This window comes from Electrophorus electricus, chromosome 19, assembly GCF_013358815.1.
Source record: "Electrophorus electricus isolate fEleEle1 chromosome 19, fEleEle1.pri, whole genome shotgun sequence".
NCBI lineage: Eukaryota > Metazoa > Chordata > Actinopteri > Gymnotiformes > Gymnotidae > Electrophorus > Electrophorus electricus.
The window spans coordinates 6,932,420-6,953,055 of record NC_049553.1 but is presented as its reverse complement, the minus strand read 5'-3'; the positions used below and the strand labels follow the sequence as shown (position 1 = coordinate 6,953,055).

The 20,636-nt window shown below is 41.4% G+C and overlaps 4 protein-coding genes across 5 annotated transcripts in view; 2 read left to right on the top strand and 2 right to left on the bottom strand.

Moving 5' to 3' along the window:
- The window catches only part of man2b2 (mannosidase, alpha, class 2B, member 2), a 6,820-nt gene extending 1,594 nt beyond the window's left edge, over positions 1–5,226 (bottom strand). The window contains exons 1-16 of the mRNA XM_027003815.2: positions 5,004–5,226; positions 4,788–4,934; positions 4,576–4,681; positions 4,226–4,398; positions 3,984–4,099; positions 3,690–3,867; positions 3,386–3,584; positions 3,017–3,207; positions 2,749–2,923; positions 2,351–2,487; positions 1,817–2,094; positions 1,319–1,510; positions 914–1,157; positions 676–786; positions 394–586; positions 78–212 (exon numbers count right to left, since the gene is read on the bottom strand). Of these exons, the coding sequence (XP_026859616.2) occupies positions 78–212; positions 394–586; positions 676–786; positions 914–1,157; positions 1,319–1,510; positions 1,817–2,094; positions 2,351–2,487; positions 2,749–2,923; positions 3,017–3,207; positions 3,386–3,584; positions 3,690–3,867; positions 3,984–4,099; positions 4,226–4,398; positions 4,576–4,681; positions 4,788–4,934; positions 5,004–5,132 (2,704 nt within the window). The 5' untranslated portion in view covers positions 5,133–5,226. The remainder of the gene's footprint in view (positions 1–77; positions 213–393; positions 587–675; positions 787–913; positions 1,158–1,318; positions 1,511–1,816; positions 2,095–2,350; positions 2,488–2,748; positions 2,924–3,016; positions 3,208–3,385; positions 3,585–3,689; positions 3,868–3,983; positions 4,100–4,225; positions 4,399–4,575; positions 4,682–4,787; positions 4,935–5,003) is intronic.
- Positions 5,227–5,284: 58 nt separating this feature from the next.
- On the top strand, positions 5,285–9,083 carry ttc5 (tetratricopeptide repeat domain 5). 2 transcript variants are annotated; one of them, XM_027003817.2, is made up of 10 exons: positions 5,285–5,549; positions 5,930–6,062; positions 6,196–6,407; positions 6,647–6,800; positions 7,041–7,132; positions 7,236–7,292; positions 7,576–7,722; positions 8,081–8,295; positions 8,499–8,643; positions 8,741–9,083. In XM_027003817.2, the coding sequence occupies exons 1-10, from the start codon at positions 5,484–5,486 to the stop codon at positions 8,858–8,860; spliced, it is 1,341 nt and encodes a 446-aa protein (XP_026859618.2). In that variant the 5' UTR covers positions 5,285–5,483; the 3' UTR covers positions 8,861–9,083. The 2 variants fall into 2 exon arrangements, with proteins under 2 accessions (XP_026859618.2, XP_026859617.2); XM_027003816.2 differs by having other exon boundaries at positions 5,888–6,062.
- Positions 9,084–9,726: 643 nt separating this feature from the next.
- On the bottom strand, positions 9,727–11,405 carry LOC113573519 (E3 ubiquitin-protein ligase CCNB1IP1). Its single transcript, XM_027003825.2, has 4 exons — positions 11,106–11,405; positions 10,859–11,005; positions 10,060–10,225; positions 9,727–9,890 (listed from the first exon to the last, which is right to left on the bottom strand). The coding sequence occupies exons 1-4, from the start codon at positions 11,400–11,402 to the stop codon at positions 9,727–9,729; spliced, it is 774 nt and encodes a 257-aa protein (XP_026859626.2). The 5' UTR covers positions 11,403–11,405.
- Positions 11,406–13,235: 1,830 nt separating this feature from the next.
- On the top strand, positions 13,236–20,318 carry si:ch211-212k18.5 (sal-like protein 3). Its single transcript, XM_027003764.2, has 3 exons — positions 13,236–13,567; positions 15,409–18,737; positions 18,958–20,318. The coding sequence occupies exons 1-3, from the start codon at positions 13,492–13,494 to the stop codon at positions 19,189–19,191; spliced, it is 3,639 nt and encodes a 1,212-aa protein (XP_026859565.2). The 5' UTR covers positions 13,236–13,491; the 3' UTR covers positions 19,192–20,318.
- The last annotated feature ends 318 nt before the right edge of the window (positions 20,319–20,636 follow it).

Below are 20,636 nucleotides of genomic sequence, written 5' to 3'. Positions count from 1 at the left end.
CTCATGATTATTTGTATAAGTCACTTCAAAACACCTAGTGTTGGCTCTCTGTGGGTCATTCAGAGGGAGCTGCCTACCTGAGCTGAGTTTCTGGAGGTGCTCACTGTGCTTGGGGAGGTAACTCCACCCAGGAATACTGAGAAGCTGCATGTGGAGATTCTGAGGCAAAATCACAGATCTACTCCAACTCTCTCTCTGACTCCATGGCTTCTCTATCACAGATAAGGGGAGTTAAATATTCTCAGTACACAATCTGAATGTCTGGTATCACATTTTGACCCTTGTCAAGGGAACAGTCAGTAATAGAATTATGCATAGCATAATCATAATATTAAGCAGTATTTCAACATTAAAATCTTGGTACAAAATATATAAATTCATGCACACACTCACGTGGTTTGTCTATGGGCAAGACAACAGGTCGGTGCTGCAAGCAGAGTGCCCCCTGCTGAAAAAGCGATGCCACAGCAGCAGGAGAGCCCAGCATCATCCACAGAATTGGCCGCACCACAGAGGAGTCATTGAGGGTGAGATTATACCCCCTATTCCATTCCTGGTTGTTCCACAGCCGCCTATGAAGCATCACCTGAGGCCCACAGACACACATGAGTATACAAGCATATTTAGAAAAAAAAACAAAAAACTTGTTATATAGAACATGACTGTTACTCATACCTCTATTTGGCCCTGGTTAAGACTAGCCACTCCATGTGCTCTCTCACTGAGAAGAATCAGTCTGCTGGAGTCATCTTCAATATAGGCTCCTCGCACCATTGGGTAGTAATTCTGCGCACACACAAACACAAAAGAAGCAGATCTATGTAAACAAGTAAAATAAAAACATACATTGGATTTTAACAATATTGTGTCATATTGACATCTGTGTGTTATTGAAGATTAATCAAGATCTTACTCGAGACACTGTGTTGTTTATATACTGCTTGTACTGCCTCTTCATCATCTGGTAGCCATTATTGTCCGTGTACACTGTCCTGTTGTTGTTTAAACTTGTGGTGGTTCTGAATACAGCTTCTCTATTCACCACTAGGGGCCCTACCCAATAGCTCTGATCTAGTCTCTGGCAGAGTAACTTGTCTTTGAAACCCACTGGAACTCGCGTGACCACAGAATATGTGTAGTTACTATCAGATTCTTCCCTGTGGAGAAAAAAAAAAAAGTACAATGCATTCAAATTACCTGCATAAATCTTTAAAATTCACATGTTCAAAATGAGTTTTATTTCTGTGCATTTATAGAAGAATGGTTTACTCATTGCCATTACAAAAAACACACCTAGGATAAGGTTCTAATTGTTTACCTGTAGAAATACTGACGGATCTCAGAGATTATTTTCCCTGGTATTATCTCCATGGCAACAGATTTATAAGCAGGAATAGCAAAGCCATTGGCTGTGAAGATATAGTTGTCTGAAATTGGCCCAGCATGGACTTCTCCGTTGGCTTCATACTCCCAGAAATCTTGGTGAATCCTGACCAAATTCTTTTCAAGCCTGAAATGGAGAGAAATCACAAATTATATCTGATATTTTCTTAATAGATTAACAATGGCCATGGAAGATCTGCTCCAAGATTAGCACTTTAAATATGAAATTATTCATATGGGTGGAGCTACACGTCTATGCTGACTTTGGTTATTAAATGCTAACGATCAGAATGATACTGATAAAGTTATTAAAGAAAAAAAGATCAAGAAAGACCATTTACACTTTGAGAATACAGCTTTTGATATTGTAGTCAAGTCAATTTGTCAGAAAAGCTAAATAAAATGTAAATGCATATGAAAAAGGGGAGTTAACCTGTGTGTAATACTGTGTAGCAGGTTAGTCTCCTGGTCAAATAGCAGTTTGTAGCACTCATTTAGCACTGGCAGGAGCTTTCTACCAGTCTTCTTCCATTCGCTAACGTGCCGTCTCTTAAAAGTTACCACCCTGGCGACATGAGTCAGCCCGTAGCTGGACGACTTGTTACACTTTGACTGTGGAAACTGAATGAGGTATTTTCTGTACTGAAGTCCCGCCAGGTCAACCACAATGAAAAGGTCATAATCATTCGATGAGGTTGCTGATGGCTGAATCTGAGGGAACATGATGAACAAGCCACTCATCACTGACAACTGCAGGACTACACAACAAACTTAGAAGGCTAAAACAATGTTTTCAAATATAACTAAATATAGCTATAGGTCAGATAGCTAAACAATTGATTCATAATTCTGTAAATCCCAAGTCCAAATACATAAGGGGTCTGGACTTTGTTTACTGTACTGTTCTTCTGTACTTGACATACTGTAGATAAACATGGGTGATGAAATGAATGAATGAGCAAGTTACCTGAGCAGGAACTGCTATTCCATTATCATCAAACACAAGTGCCACTGGAAATTTTACAGAAATATTGATGTATGTTGTAGTGTTCCAAGCAAGGGGGTTGTACACAATGATGTGCTGCTCAACATCCTGCGATGAATCTGAATCATAGAAAAAAAACCCAAAAACATTTATTATTGGGTAAGTTATAGTATGTACATTTTAAATCAATCATGACTAACAAGCACAATAAAATTCCTTATAAAAGGTTAAGCTAGTCTAAAGAAAATGTTGGACAGATGCATGAAATCTGAATCAGAACACTGCCCTACAATCGGTTTTTGCTGTAGTCATATCCTAACTATGACTACATGGATCAGAGAGGATTGACATGGCCCATAGGCCTTGAATGCGAGACTCACCTGTGTTATCTGGGTTGGAGCTGTAGTTGGCACTAAAAATGCCAGGTTTCTGAGGAAGATGAAACATGGCTGCCAAGAGTTCTTCCACTCCTATCATACCTTGTGTGAGGTGCTCCATGTACATGTCAGCCACTTTGGGTGATTCTGTACCTGTGATGGCATCATGATGTTGAACCTGGTTTAGTAAAGAATGGGTCACAACCATTAAATAACATATTACAAACGATCTATAACTATTCTTCATTTTTATTATCTTTCAATTAGGCACCTCAGACACAGCCCATCTGAGGGCCTTAAGCTTGTCCAGGGCCAATTCCTTCTGGACAGGGCCGTCTGGGTACCCGATCCGGTACTGAACAAATAAAGATTCTGCAGCATGGAGAAGGGAACTAGCTCTTCTTGCAACTCCTTTGAGAACATTCCTGGAGGCATAGAAACCTGTCCATGCCTGGAATAATTCTAGAAGTAAAGAATGAACAATGTCACGCAGAATGCTTTGTCCCATGCGGTACAAATGGCCTGGAAATGCTCAACAGAAGTAATCTCCTGTAGCGGTGCCCTACATAATCTCTTACATAACTAGCATTCGATAGAAACAATTGATTTAGGATATGAAGAAACTTTAGGATTAACATACCAGTGGAATAAGGAAGGAAGTCATGGCTACCTCTCACCTCCCAGGTCAGATTTGATTGGTGAATGGCTTTGAAGTAGTCTTTTAGAGTGGCATACTGAACTGTCACTCCAAACTCCTCACCATGCTTGTTGATGTAGTTCATTAATATGTCCATATTTGTAAACTGCACTGAAGCATTGTAGAACTGCTTGTCACAACCCTATATAAATGAAAAGTATACATTGTGCACAGGTGGATGGGTACAGAAATTAATTTTGGCCGCAATAAATGAATCAGACAGGAACACAAATGAAACTGAGATTACCCAAGGCCAGAGAACATGGCTGGTTCGGAACCACTGGGCTCTCTGTTTGATGTTGGTCACCATAGTCTGGGCATAGGGCTCTACAGTGTCCTTAGTCACTGGAAGGCTCATATTGGGGTATACTCCATCTTTAGGGGGGTCAGGAAAAACAGCAACTCCATTCCAATAAAACCCTGACCTAATTACAACAGCCAAGATCAGAAAATGTTTTGGAAATCACACAGGCCACAAGGGACAGAAGGTCTAAGTAGGCAGAAAGAAGTATGCAGAACATCTGAGTATGCCGTGGGTTACCTGTTTGAAAAGGGGAGGAAGGATGGTGTGCAGTAACTATATTGATCCATAGTGTGTGTAAAAATCTCGTGGGTCTTCCCCAAAGATGGTGATCCCCTCCACACAAACTGTAATTTCTGTATAAGGACAGTATACTAGTCAATACAATTGGCATGAGCAAAATTGTAACTGTCTATAAACAGGCACAGTTTATAGAGACTAATAATAACACATTGCTGAGGTATCTAAAATAAGAAAACAACCTTTTTCTTCTGCATGTCATCTTTGAGGTCATAGTCAATGCGAGAGATCAGGTGTGCATCAAACCCAGCCAGAGTGAAGAGGACAGGAGTGGTGGCAGAGGCACCAAACGGATCGACATGCCAGGAGAAACGAGGCCTAACGCCAAACGTTTCATACAAAAAGCCATGTCCCTCTGAAATAAAGCCAAGGAAGACAGGAGATAGAATAAAGTTGCATACACCAGCATGTTTATGAATGTTTTCACGTTTCTGCAGAGAACGAGGAAAATTATCCACTAATGGGAATGCAACTGTTTTCTTCACACAAATAATACTATAGATGTAAAATGCACAGGTGCCAATTCACAAACCTGTCAGCTGAAGAATGGCGTCGTCAACATCTGTCACCGCTTCATCATGCATCACCTGACCTCCAATGATAAACTCCAGACGCCCCTCCTGCATCAGCTGCCGTACCTGACATAGAAACAAAGCTTTCTTTAAGTATTACTATATCTATGCACTGCTGAATTCACAATGAAAAGGTACCGAGTGATGATCTAATGGGTGGCCTAGGACTCGCCTGATCCTTGTGCCACTGTGATGCTACAGTTCCCCACCAAAGACGGAAGAACTCCTGTTCAACTGCGATGAATGTGCGATTCTTCACTCGTGACAGCTCCTCAACAACGGTGGAATACACGTTGCTTGCATAGGCGTGCATGCTCTCCTACAGAATTATCTTACAGATCATCGACTGTACAACCAGCAACAAAGATCAACTGAGTACGTTACTTACCTCTACAGTGTACACCCAACCGACGTCCATATGACTATGAGGGATGACGAATGTTTGAATTTGTTCGGTGGGAAATTTCACAGAAACTGCCACACGTAGCAACCAAAGACATAGAGTTAAACGATTCATCTTTCGAAATATAAGTTATCCTACGATGTAGCTTGCTGTCTAACGCGACTGAGGTTGACAAACGTCTCATGACAGCATATGACTAACTTGAGCGCAGGCGCGATTTAACTTTTTCCCAAACACGTTTGGTAGGTGCCTTAAAGGCCATATCATATAAATATTTCTGTCGGTTGACCCTAATTCACATTTATCTATAAATATCAACAGGTAAATGAATACGAATGTTTTTAAACAAGATAGTTTTAACAAATGGAAATTCTTAGTCGAAAAATATTTTTTTCGCATTCTACGGTAACCTCCTAACCAGTAGGCGGAGAACCGATTTGTGGTTTCTGTTTTTATTGCCCAAAGATGGCTGAAGTTGACAACGATGTTGAGCAGAAAACAACAAACAAAGATGATTTGCAGGTTTTAAAGGTATGGAGCGTTCAACATGCAAGCATTATAAGGAGATTATAATTGCGTCACTATGCATGTTTTACGATTAAGAAATCCAGCAAGCTAGTTAACTAGCTAGCTACAGCTATCTGACTTCACCTGGATAGCTGCTGTTTCGCTATGCTAACCTATGACACTATAACATAACAACGAATATATTTTTAGCTAGAAAAGTATTTGGCTATCGATATCCTATGGGATGAGATCCTGTCAGTTTAGGTAGATATAAGCTTTGGGGTACCTTAGACATTCAGAACTGGTAAGCTGGTATGAATGGCTAACTATGTTTTGTGTATCTTGTAATGTGGACCTCGAAGACGGAATTGTACAGATCAGTGGATCTTTCTAATGTCTCTCAGGAACTTGTGGATGGACTTTATCACTATAGAGACCATTATTTTGAAACGCACACTGTGGAGGATGCCAGCAAGAAACAGAACGATGTTTTAGAAGAGATGAATAAGACGCTTAAGAGGCTGGAGGAGAAGGAAGGTGAGCTTCATTTACATCGTGGGGATGCAGAGGCGATTTTGAGACATGCAAGGGCACATAATGATCAATATCACACACAAAAACAAAAAAAAATCTAATTCTAACACATCTATCTTCATGTTTTATTTGGCAGAGTTCTACAAAAACAACGCCCAGTACCTACTCCTGCGGGGCCGGTGTCTGAACATAGCTGCAAAGTTCAGTCAGGCAGCAGAAGACAGCCTCTCTCGAGCAGTAAAACTGGAGCCTGGCCTGGTGGAAGGGTGGAACACATTAGGGGAGCAGTACTGGAAGAAAGGAGACCTAGTTGCTGCAAAGACCTGTTTTACAGGGGCCCTACAGCAGGTACATGCCCAAGAGATGTGAATGTGGCAGAGGCCCGACAGTGAAGCAAAATGGTATTAAAAAATGCAGGTTTTGAGTGGTGTGTGATAAAATTTGATTCTAAGAATAAAGGAGATTTAGATGCATGGGGCATTTGCAACATCAGCAAACACACTATTGAGGATCAAATAACTGTCTGCATACCTGTGGTTACTTAGATTTTTGTAATAAATTGCTCTTAATGTCGTTTTTTTATTTAGCGCAAGAACAAGGTGTCTTTGCGAAACCTCTCTATGGTGCTGAGGCAGCTGCCCCCAGAAGAGAAAACTGAAGAGCAAAGTAAACCTGTCCTGAAGAGTGTGGACCTAGCCAGACAGGCTGTGCAGCTAGACGTCGCAGATGGAATGTCTTGGTGTAAGTTTATCATACTGAGAAGCTAATAAATTATGGATAATTGTACGTTAAATATGGAACATTGTTTAACACATTTTTGGTGTTTTGAATACACTAATAAGCGCACGTGGAGTTGTCAGCTGTTTGTAAATACACTCATGGAGTTTGTATTAAACAGAATCTAATTATTTGTGGAATTCATATGCAACATTGAGATCAACTATCTTATCTCATCACTGAAATTAATAATTTCTTGGGCAGACATCTTAGGAAACGCATACATCTCTCTGTTCTTCACCAGTGGACAGAATCCTCAGATGTCTCAGCAAGCTCTTAGTGCCTATTCACAAGCTGTGAGTGAGCTTGCACACACGTGGTTAAACTATGCAAAAGCTATTCTACTCTTCACATTTCTATTGATTATTCTTGTTAAGTATGGATTTTTGTATGTTGCAGGAGAAAATTGATAAAGTGTCTGCTTTGAATGCTGATCTGCACTTCAATCGAGCCACAGTAATCAGTTATTCTGTTGATTTCCTTTTACTTTTCACTTTGTACCCCACTTCATACTGCTTAATAAAAAATAAAAAAAACAAGTAAAAAATGTACCAGTTATCACATTATGCCCAGAGCAACACATGATCATATGCATATGCCCAATGCAAAATCTACTCGTTTGTGTAGGCTAATGCAAATAAGTCTTGTTTTTTGCATTTAAAAGAATCAATCAAAAATATTAGCTAGCATTGTAATGACTTTTACTAACAAGTTTTTAATTCCATCCTTGTTACATTAGCTGTTCCAGTATGAGGAGATGTTCAGTTCAGCTCTGGCTGGGTATAGTCGAGCTGCTGCCCTTGACCCTGGGTGGGATGAACCTCTGGAGAGAGAGAGGCAATTGCTAGACTACCTGGATCACATCATGAATTTAATAGAGAATAAGGTAAGCACTGAGTGTCAGGATGATTTGTAAAAACGCTGAGTATTGAAACATTTTGGTCTTCATAGTTTAACTTAACAAATGAATCGTTGTGTTCTAAGTGAAAACTACTCTATGACCAGCATTTCTGGTCATGAGACATTGAAATGTGCCTTGAGTAGTTTCTCAATGAAGCTGGGTGGCCTGGATACTAGGCTTAATTTTCATATGGGCACATGGAAATCAAACTTAAAGCTTATCATTGTTTTCTCCTGTAGATGGCAGCAGAATGCCATAAAAGACTATAACTGAATGTTTGTGATGAATGAGTTTGGCTCTGAAGGCGTGAGCCTCTTCGTCTCTCTCTCTCTACGTCTCTCAGGGGAAAGTGAAAGCACGGCGCTTGCGCAACATGTTATCCTCTCTCAGCGTGTCTGCTCTGGGACCATGTGCCTCCCCCCAGTTCCACTCCCCTACAGGCCGCATCGGAAGCCTGGAGCCATGCTGTTTTAATTCCCTCACACACGGCTGCAACATTGGTGTTGCAGCCCTGGGAAAGGTGGTGTTTAGCCTGGCTACAGAGGGTCGCATGGCCTTGTGAGTGACTCAGTAAATTAAGTTCTTTTTGCTTGATCCATTGGTACAGCATAGCTTCCAAAGACAAACAAAACCATAATACTTGGCATAAAAAGTACTGCAGAATATGAAAGGAGTAATGAAAGACTCATGAAACATGTCTTTTACAGTTTTTGAACTTGGTGTAGCTTTCAATAATGTGATATTTTGCCTTCTTTCCTCAGTACATTTGGTATGGTGGACAGTGAGGAAACATGTTGTGTGGTCATGGTCTATAACATAGCTGATGGCTGGGGTGTTTTAATAGGAGACACAGTAGTTATTCCTGACCCGCACATCAAACGGCACAGCATAACACACAATGATAAGGTACACTTATTCACTTAACCATTTTACATGCTACAATGTAAATACATTAAACGTTTGATACAATTTCTTCAAATTTTCCTCCCGCTTCTCTTTGCAGTCTTATGATTTCCGCAGTATACGTGTGGACTCGCCTTTGCTGCTGATTGTCAATGGAAAGAGACAAGCGATGCAAAGCCAAACGGCAGCTTCTGTCAGTTACAAACCTCATACTGAATAAGACTGGAAGCAGCGGGAAACTATGAACAAGACTTTTTTTCCCATTTGGGCTTGTATATAGTGTGTAATGTCTTTATTAGTCAAAACTGTGTATATATTGTACTTTTTTTTTTTTTTTGTAAACTGTCACTGGTTTGGGAGGCTGTTTTTGGAAAATATTCTAGTGCTGCCTATTTTACATTAGATGTCAACAAAATAAATCTCCGAAAGGTGCTCCTAAAGTACTTGTGACTGTGTTGTGATTGCACTGCTAGACTATAATATGTCCTGGTGAAGCCGCAGACATTTGTCATATACAGCAAAGGAAAACCTGCACATCTAGTAATGCCTTAATCACTGTTTGGTTACTGTTGTGATTCCTCCTTATCATCACATATCTATGCCACAATTAATGTGTTTGGGGGTGTGTTTTAAAAAAAAATGTTTTAATCTGTTCAATTCAAAAGTAGTGTATACTTTACATGTGACAACACAAACCTTTATAAAGAACATAACATTTAGAACTTTTCAGTTTTGTAATGAGATGTGTTGCACCAGTGACTTCATTCCTCAAATAAGTGGAGCTGACATACGCACACACATGCACAGGATGTTTTTCAGAAATAGGTCCTTCATCACTTGTGAAAGCAACGTGTATATACTCACACAAATTTAATAAATGGCCTTTACTGGTTTGAATAGTGTAAGAATCATCCTAAATTTAAAATATCCTATACTGCTCTAAGCCAGGTGAGTGCATAATGAAACCAGTTCTAAAAGTTTTATTTGTAATAAAAATTACATTTGCATAGAACATTGATGAATTAATGAAATACAGTAAATAATATCAAGTAGTACCTGAAGAACATAAAATTACTCATGGATAAATTAGTTTTTCTTGAAGAACAAATGACTTTTCTCTCTAGGTGGAGAGCTGAACTGGAAAAAGTTCCTGAAGCTCTCTGATTCTACCGAAGAGAAGAGGCTGTCACCCTCTGGTCCCATAGCCAGGAATGGAGGGCTGTTATGGGGAAGACACTGGCTAACCAGCCCTATGACAAGCAAGTGCAGGACCCATGTCAGCATCTCACCTTTAAAATGCCACTTCCTCCTGACAAAGATACTGATGTAATTACTAATCCTGCACCTCTTTCTGCTCTTTACCTTCTCTCTTTTCCACCTCCCCATTTTACTTTCACTTTACTGAAGCTTACAACTGACCTGTCGTGAAACCCTGGGGGGCATGCTGGACTGCATCTTTGTTACCAACCCTCATCATCCGGAATCTCTGTGTATCAAACAGACCCTGAAGGCTTTGATACATCTTGTTTTTTTTAATCAGAAGTTGTGAAACTTCACTGTACTTTTGCTTGTACTCTTCCAACCTCTGGTGAAATAAAGAGAACATTCAAAAAAGGGGCCCACTTTTGACAGTCAGAAATGATTTTTAAGAATGCGTTTGGTTAATGAAAATTAAATCAAGTCTTGGCCATGGACCCCATGAGCCAACATAGTAAAAATATATTTACACCAAAGAAAACATGTTCTTGTGCTGATTACCCACTACTGGAGGCCCCTGGGGGCCAATGATATGGATGAAATCCCCAAAACACAATCAAGCTACTTTAATAATAATTTTAAAAAAACAAACATATAATGCATTATAATAAAGCATAGGTGTAGTTTTGCGGGTGGAGAGATAATATAATGTGTTAGGTTGGGTACTCTTGACAGTGCTACCCCCCCCCCCCCCCCAAGTTAAAATTAATCCTATGCCACTATAATAAAGGCAAATAATTGCTTGCTGCCATGCATTCTGTTCTTAGAATATTGTGTAAATACAACACAAGAACAGACTGTCAAATCTACTTGTGGATTTCCTCACAAGAATTGCTTTTACAGTTGGGTTGGGGGGTAACAGCTCTTAACTGAAAAATTGATAGCCTCAACCCAGTGAATCTCTGGTGACAGACCAACAAAAATTCAGAACACTGGGTTAAGTATGGAATGAAACATAAACCTTATTTAGTGATGTGATCTCCTCTCTCATAGCATTCAGCTCAAGATCTCTGGTTTGGTTCTGATGTGTCATCACCTTCTCCATCTGGGAATTTTTTATCTCAGCCCGGGACAGACTGTACTCCAAAAATAGCCTTTCTTGGTTTACCTAAAGCACATTAATCCACAGCAGGGCTGTAAGAGAAAACTGACTCAAAGGATTGCATGTATCACCCTCTGGAGCTAAAACAAATGTAGGCAGAGCAAACCTGGTATGTCCAGAACGCTAGTGCTCGATGACTGATGTCCAGAATGGTCTCAGGGCGTAATCCTACTAAAACCATTGCCTTGTACTGCTCTGACGGCGCAAGCTCTGTGCGCACAATGTCCAGTTTTCCCGACAACGCAGATGAACATGCAGGGCAGATCGCGGGCGTCCGGCTGAACTCACCAGAACCGTGCTGATCACAGAAAATGTGAGAGCAGGCTGTCGCCCAAGCAAAACCACTCAACTTGGTTCGACACTTTGGGAAATTACAGAGAAGGCTGTAATCACACAAGGCCATGGCTAAAACAAGAGGAAAAGTGAAATATTGGTAAAAGAAGGAATAAATTATACATTTGTGAACTGGATGTGAGTTTTGTAGCTGGCTAGCGAAGGCTAGCCGTATCGTCCCTTTTTGGAGCTAACCGGCCAGCTGCTAACGATGTAGCTAAAGTAACGTTAGCCAGCCAGTGCTAACATAGGTAAAAATGATTAAAGAGAAGAATAAGATAGCTGTGTAGCTAGTTCACAATTGATGCAGCATATATGATTTAAAAATGCGTGGACTGCTCCTGAAAAAAAGTTGTTTCTCTGTTGTAAGTTTTACCTGATTTTCCAAGAACCGTTAGGTTGTCGCGTAATGTAGGTAGTTATGTAGTGTATGAGTGGTTTTCAGATGAGTTTCCATGTTGATGATTGGCTTTTTAGATTTGTTGTCATGTTGATGATTGGTTTTTACAGACCTATCAGTAGAAAGAAAAAGAAAGAAAGATAGATAGATAGATAGATAGATAGATAGATAGATAGATAGATAGATAGATAGATAGATAGATAGATAGATAGATAGATAGATAGATAGATAGATAGATAGATAGATAGATGTAAATGTAATTCTGAGCTACTTAGAACAGTTAGAATAACTACATGGGTGTGATACATCTAATTAAAAATGGCTTTTCCCTTTATCCCTCCTCCACGTGGTGTATGGGAATACAGGCGGGGTGAAAGGGGGGCATTGTGCACGGCAGCAATGGATCCCGGGGTGCAGAGAGAGAGATGCTCACTCAGCTGTGTCCAGGTCGCCATTGTTGGAAATTCCCTTCTATTCACTGGCTTTTAAATAGAGCTCCAAATATGCGGACACACCGACACAGTGAGGATGCCACAGGAGGTCTATTCTCCTATAACCTAACCTCGTTCACTTATAAAGACCTGGCATATTATCGAATTGATTACAAGGTTCTGGAATGTTAATAAATCATGTAATCATTTCCGTACACTTTAAAACAAGTTTATTGTAATGATATACCATATCTACCTCGTCTTAATTATAACAGTTAACTTTACTGTTAAATTTGTTCTGCACATTCATCTTGCTGGTAAATGTACTCTTAGCTTGCCTCCTTCTATTGTAACATATATATATATATATATATATATATATATATATATATATATATATATATTTATTATTATTTTTTTTTTTTTTAAATTTATTAATTTTTCTTACATTTTTTTTTTTTTTTTTGCCATTCTTTGATGAGCGTTTGATGCTTTCCACCAAGGCAACCTTAAAATACCTTTGCTCCAGCTAGCAACTATACAGAATGTTGCGCTGTTGTTCAACAAGGGCATAGTATGTTGAGACATTTAAGTTATTTGTAATTTTAAGTGCTTCTAGCTCTCTAATGGTTTTAGAATCCTTACATTCACATGCCCCTTTATACGCGTATTTATATATTTATTTTTGGTTATGTATTTACTTAAGCACACGTGTGGTTTCAGTCCCGGCTGAGTGGATATAAAGTATGACTCATTCATATCAATACAATTTCGCTGTCCGAAATAGCAGAGAAATCACTTTTAATTGCTTTATGTCTCGATGGTGTGAGAAATGGAAGAGAGCGAGAAAGAAAAAGAGACGGTGTTCCACGCCATTGAAATGCAAATGTCAGTAAAGAACAAGGAGAGATTGTGTGTGTGTGTGTGTGTGTGTGTGTGTGTGTGTGTGTGTGTGTGTGTGTGTGTGTGTGTGTGTGTGTGTGAAAGGGGGGCACAGTGGGCAAGTTTGAGTTTGAGAAAGAGAGGACTTGTTGAGGAAATACAGCCACACACACACTCGCCAAATAGTGCAGCAACTACGCACGTCACCGACCTGGTCTCGGCTCACTTCGAGCATTAGTTTATTTATTTGTGTTTTTTTCAAACAAAGTTTATTATTGTTACTGTAAATTGATGTTTACTTAACATACAATCGTGGGTGTTTCCTGGAAGGTGAACTTTTTATTGCAGAGGAGGGCCTTTATTTTATAAGACTTAGTGTGAAAACCTAAGTAGCCCCGCGGACTTGGCTGATGCCCCCCTCACACATCGCGCCTTTGTCGTGAATCATGTCGCGCCGTAAACAGAAGCGACCGCAGCAACTCGTTAACACGGACCCGGGAGGCACGCGGTTGGCATCGCAAGGTGAGAGAATTATTTGTTAAACATTTATTACGGTGCTTTTAATAATGGCCCACTTGAGCTAAGACGCACCAGAAGAAACTAGTAAAGATTAGGCATGAAGATTCTGTCGAGTAATCAAGGAAAAGTTGTTGTTGTTTTTGTTTGTTTGTTTGGTTTTTTAATTGTAGTGTGACAGACAATATGTTTCAGTGAGCCCATGTAATTGATAGCAGGCGGTCGTACAGTGTGAATAGTGTTATGTAAATGATCGCGCTCCTACATTATAGTACGTAGTTATCTTTTAACCAGAGAGTGGGCTCATTGTTTTGAGATGTAGCACATTGGTTTTGATTTTTCTCAGATTTCTGTTGAGAGGATGCTGACCTGACCAGCTTGTGAGTAAGCCTTTACTGTGCATGTATACTGTAATTGACTCCTGATTTAAGGGTTTGGGATAACTAGTTAAGAGCACATAAAATGCCAGAGGCATTGACATATTCAGCAAGCATTTTATTGACATGCATCATTCAGAGGCCATAACTGTGTTAGCCTTTCAGTAGCACCAGTCTTCCAAGAGACTTGCAGCATGCTCAGCTTGACTGCTGGGGGTCTTTTATTCACTTAGAGAACTCTGCTATTCAATGTGAATAAGGTGCTGGCTATGGGGAGGGGAAGAAGCGGGTGTTTGGGTAAAGATTAATCTCTTCTCTTTCTATTCTCTACTCCTTTCCCTTATTCTTTCCCTCATGTTTCCTTGTGCTCCTCTGTTCTACTCTTTCTGTGCCCCCCCCCCCCCAACCCACTCCCCTGCTTCTATTCAACGTATAGCCCTACTCAGTTGGGGGTTCCATTGGGTAGGATGCAGATGGGTGAAGAATGCACCGTCCTCGGCAAAAGGAAAAAAAATGCATAGTTACCAGAAGTTCCTCAGTCATACATGATCAGTAAAGATAGGATGTTGTAACTCAATTAGCTTTTTTGACTTGTCTGACTTGGTTTGAATGAGTCACTCAATGCTAAGATGATTTATAAACTGAGATTCGCACTGTTTGATGGCATGGCATTGTGTACAGTTACTCAGAGTGCCTGTATGCAGTGGAGTGTGGGATGGTCTGTCACTTAGCTTTCCAATTCCCCAACCCCCTTCTTCTTTTTCTTCCTCTGTGCTGAAGATTCTAAAAGAATTTGACCTCAGAGTTCTAAAGGTCAGGTCAACTGTCCAATCAGAGCACACAGACAGTGCCCAAAACCCATAGCATGGCCTGACCTGTGACCTTGGATAGGGTCAGGGGGAAGGGTGAATGGAGAGATGAAAGACAGAACTGATGGAAAGAGGGCTGGGTTAAGAGGGGTTATGGGCTGTTGTGGTGATGCCCATTGTCCCATGAATGTGTTGCCATAGCAGCAAGGTGGTCAGTGGCCTGTGGCAGGAGTGAAAAAAGACTTTGTGGTTGTTGAAGATTATTAGAGATTGTTTTTGTAGTTGGTACATGGAAAATTATTGTATTAAAATTTACTGTTGAAAGTAGTGATATGCATAAAATATTTCTTGATTCAAAACAGCACTGCATAACATCTATGGAACTGCATTTTGCCAAATGTTTTTTAGCAGTTATCTCTAAGAATGTCTTATTACCAGACCAACAACTAAAGTAAAGTTGTATCTTAATTTATTTGAGATGTTTGTTCACAAACTAAATTTGTTTTAAAGTTTGTCAACAACGCCAACAATGTTTTTGGATTGGAATGGTTTTTCTCTTATGTATATTCCATGCACCAAGAATGAATAATACTTAAAATGATTGTTATGATGAAAATGTAGTTCTGTGTCTAAATTACACTCTTCCATTATTGTTTTACAGGTGAACAGGTGGCAGTGAAATCACCATCAACCTCTCTTGCTTCAGAAGCTACCTCATCATCGTCTTCATCATCCCCCTCTTCCCTCAAAGACTGTCAGCCTCCCTTAGCCCCAAGGCCATCCCCTGGAGGCCTGCATGCCCCTTCTCTTCCCAATGAAAGCTCCTCTCCTCCCCACTGGCCAAGCCAAATTGCCCCCTATGCCAGCTCTCTTCCCAACACCCATTCTTCCCTCTCCCCAGATTTCCCACACCCATCCCTGTCCTCCCAAACTCGATCTCCTCCTCCCATCCAACAGAAGTCTCATATTCCAGTACATCAGCCTCACTCCACGATAACCTCTCCTCAGATGGGTATATCAGCTACAGCTACAAATTCTTCTTCATCATCTTCTTCATCCCTCAATACAATTCCACACACAGGGAGCCCTAGTTCCACACAGCACAACCCCTCCAGTCCACCAGAGGAAGTGCAAGTACCTCCTACCCTAGCTGTACTCTTAGAGGAACTTCGTGTCTTGCAGCAAAGACAGATCCACCAGATGCAGATGACTGAGGAGATCTGCAGGCAGGTATTGCGTCTGGGTGGAGTAGTCACCAACCAGGATACAACTCAAGGATCTCTGGATAACCATCAGAGAACCTCTGGATCTCTCTCACCATCTCTGTCCACCCCAGGTCCATCTACATCTTCTCCCTTACCCTCCTCCCTTCCAACTCTGATTCCACAGGCTGTTGTTTCAAAATCCAACATCTCTCATATTAATGGACATCGAACTACATATGCCTCTTCATCATCCACATCCTCAACGGCTACATCATCTTTGGTCACTTCAGGAACTTCACTGCACCCCCTGTCTCTGTCATTGGGACTTCCTCGTTACCTCCATGAGAAATCGCCTAACACGTCCTTGAGCCATGCTGTTAGCTTCCCTACACCTCCTCTTCTCACCTCTAGCCTGTCTCAGGAGCAGCTGTCACTCAGCTCTGGTGTGGGATCCTCAGGTGGGTCTTTGACATCCTCATCAGGTCGCCAACAGCATGTGTGCCGTTTTTGTGGGAAAGTTCTGAGCAGCGACTCTTCCTTACAGATCCACCTGAGATCCCACACAGGTGAAAGGCCATATCAGTGTCCTGTCTGCCTCAGTCGTTTCACTACACGTGGGAATCTCAAGGCCCACTTCCTACGTCATCGCGAGCAGAACCCAGAGCTATCGCTTTCTCTTCTCCCACCTGCCCTGTCAGAACAGAGCCAATCAGGATCTGGGTCTGGGGCAGCTCATAGACGCAGGAAGCGTCGTGCAGAAGATGAAGAGCCTTTTGGGGTTAAAGCAAGTGTGGGAGTGCCTGATGGCTTGGCTCTAGGTTTCCTGTCTGGGTCATCTTCTCGTCTGTCTCCTTCCTCTCTGCCATTGCCACCCAGTGTAGATCTGGCCCTCTTGTCCACTGCTCATTCTCTGCTGCAGCTTAATCGTGCTTCTGCTGCTGCAGTGGCCTCTGCTTCAGCCAGTGTACAGTCCTCTTCTGCATCCACCACCTCCTCATCTTCCTCTGCTATGACAGGCCAGTTCAAGGGTGCCAAGCAGCAGAGATTTGATGAGAACACACCTCCACACTCCACCTTACATCCTAGTTCTCCATATTCTCAGCTAGCTCACCTCCCCAAGATCCTCTTCCCCACAGGTCCCTCGCCCCATCATCCTGGCCTGGCTCTCCTTCGTCCTCCTCACCTTCCCTCCCCTCACCCCCAGCTCACCTTTCCATTCTCACCTTACCCCAAACCACAGACCTCTTCTGCCTCCTCCTCCTCTCCATGTTCTTCATCTTCTACTTCTGAGACCTCCAAGCTTCAGAGACTGGCACAGAAACTGGAAAAGCAGTCTCCATCCAAAACTGTCAATGAGGACCACACTAATGGCAGCACCCAAGCCAATGATGTCTCCACCACTTCCAGCACTAATACTATGTCAGCATACAGGAGGGAGATGATGGCAGCCTTGGGCCTAAACCCTAACCCCAACAGTGAGTTGAGCACCCAGACCATCTCAGGGTCAATCCCCTCTCTACCCTCTCTGGCCCCTAACCAGTGTGGTGTATGCCTACGTATTCTTAGTTGTCCCAGGGCACTGCGTCTTCATCAAGCCACACACCTGGGCGAGCGTCCCTTTCCCTGCAAACTTTGTGGCCGATCTTTCTCCACTAAAGGTAGTCTGAGGGCTCATCTGGCCACCCACAGAGCACGGCCACCCAATGCGCGCACCCAGAATTCCTGTCCGCTCTGCCAGCGTAAATTCACTAATGCTGTGGTGCTACAGCATCACATTCGGATGCATCTGGGAGGCCAGCTGCCTCCAGAGGGGAATGAAGATTTGGGGCCAGAGGAAGAAACTGGTCAAATTGGTAGTGTCACCATGCCTAAGACCATCCAGTGTCTTCCTCTTAATATGAGTACTACTGTCTCTTCCTCTATGACTAGCACACTACAGTCAAGCACTGCTTCTAGAAATGCCATATTACCTGATGCAGACCAAGCAATGGAGTCAAGCAATCAAGATCCCTCTGACACATCTGGTATTAGTCCAACTCCAATCACTGATACAGTCATAGAGAAGCAAGACCATACTAGCTCCTCTACCTCTGACAACCCAGCTGCTATCTCCTCTCCTTTAAAGGAGGTTGCTGACAATGATATCCACCCTAATATTGTTAGTGTTTATGCCCTTAATGCTATCAAGGCCCATCATATCAGGTCTCAGACCAGTGCTGTAAATGTAAATGGTTCCAGGGAGGATGACGAGAACACTCCATTATCCCTCTGTACCAGGACAACTTTCCAGGACTCTCAGCCTAACAACAGAGGTCTTGTAGGGTCTCACACTTTGGTAGCCAGTGGCATAAAATCCAACCCAGATTCTGCAGCTCTTAATCTTTCACCTGAACTCACACCACCCACAAGCCCATCCCTTCAAACCAAGCCAGAACTCAGTGCTTCTCAAAGATCCATGCCTGTGAATAGAACTGGGCTGGATCCTGAATCTAAAGAGGATGACTTTCTCCCAGGTATCAAAAGTGAATGTCTGACCTTAGCAGACACTAATGGAGCTCCAGAGGAGGATGGGAACATGAAACTAAGGGATACTCAGGAGACCAAGATGACAGAAGGGGTTAACACACAAGCAGGTGTGAATCTTGTGAGTCAGGTTAAGGATGAGGAAGAGATTGCGGTAACCCAGCCAGATATATCAGTTGTTCCTCCACAGCCCCAGCGCCCTGAGAAACCCTACAGCTGTACACAATGTGGGAAAGAATATGCCAGCCGCAGTGGACTGAAGGTAAGGAATATGTGTTTTTTTTATTTACATTTTTTATATGTGTTTTTATATTTGCCATCAAATGATGTGTTTGATGTTTGATTCATAAGGCACTACAATTCTGTAAATGGTCATGTTGTTGAAGGACCTGAAATACTGATCTATTTGTGTGTGTGTGTGTGTGTGTGTGTGTGTGTGTGTGTGTGTGTGTGTGTGTGTGTGTGTGTGTGTGTGACTACAGGGTCACATGAAAATCCACAGTGGAGCAATGAGCAATGGGGCAAATTCTTCAACTGCTGCCCTGCAGTCTTCAGAGGGAAATTATAAAGACTCTATGGAGTCAAGTCCTCGTCAAGCACATGGTAACCTTCAAGAAGCTCCTGGAAATGCACTGGAGAAGAGTTCAGAGAAACCATCCTTAACAGAGATTCCACAGGCTACTGCTGGAGAGGGAGAGCCTGAGGAGAGGGCCTAAATGAAAGAGATGGGTAAAAGAACACATCTTGGTAATGTTTGTTTACCAATTTCTAATGGGACTTTTTACTATTTTGGTGTTAGGTTTAGTCTAAAATCTGTGATATTGTAGAATGGTAGTGCCTCTGTTAACATCGTAATATTAGTGCCTTTGTTTGAAGACAATGAAATGTTGATATAAACCAAGCAAGTCCTTGACATCAGATATCAGGATCCTCAGAATTAGGATCCTGGATGAATGTGTGTATTGCAAATGTTATTAAGCATTTTTACTTCCAAACACTGTAGAATTTAAAAACAAACAAAAAAACAAACAAACAAACAAAAAAAACCAAATTCAAAATCCTCTAAGTATGAGAATTTCTCAGTTTTTCCTATAGATACTTTATCAACACGAGTAAGACATTAACCAATTGAAGGAAATGGGTTTGTGATGGGTTTAGAAAGCACATCATACCAAATCTAGTCAGCTGATCAGCAGTTGACCAGTGTAAATTCCACCATTTCTTCACTTTCCAATATTCCCACTCTCATTTTGCAATGAACATCATGCTGCTGTATTTGCTGGGTGATACTCAAACTAGCTGCACTGTAAATATTTTCATTAATTGAATTGAACTTGAAACACCCTTATCCTTCCACAGATTTCACTGCAGTGTTGCTGTTTTCCATGTGGTACAGTCACACTGAAGTTGAAGCTGATGTTTACACTTATGATTGACAGAAATTATGAATAACAAGTATGATCAAGTATCATGTATTTCTAGGCAGTGCTTGGAGATACTTGATGTATCTATCAGCACCCTATTTTCATGGCCTTATAGAGCTTAACTCTTTTCTAATGGACCTGTTCATTCCTAGTTATCTTTACAAAGTCCCTGACTAAGATACTCAAAGGGCCTATAGCTTTTGTGAGCTATTTTACCTGTGTTGTCTGGTCATTTCTTTCCTCTCATCAGTTATTCAGGAAGAATGGTGCCCTTTATCGGTGCATTGCACTGAATTCTTTTTAGCTCCTTATGCTTTTTTGTTATTTGTTCCCCATCACTGTTGTGATTTTAAATCTGCTCCTACTTTGTTTTAAGGGGAGGAATAAAAACCGAATGAATGTCAAGTCATTCAGATAAATGGTTGTGTCATGTGTTTTTATGTGCGAAGGTGTAAATGTAAGCCTAACATTTTTCATGTGTTGAAATATTTGAGTGGCAGTGTGTAACAAATAGGAAGTGCTCTGCATTAAAAGCAATATACTTAAGAGCCATATACTTAATTCATTCAATCATCCAGAATTCATACCCATCACGGTGATTCTTTTGGCTGCATTGTATTTGGATTCTATATTTCTCTGTGCTTGTATTCTTTCAGCCTCAATTCTCTGTATATCTGAATCACAGATCTTTTGTCTACTTTTTTTTTTGTCCTCTTTCAGAGTCTCCTTCCTTTCAT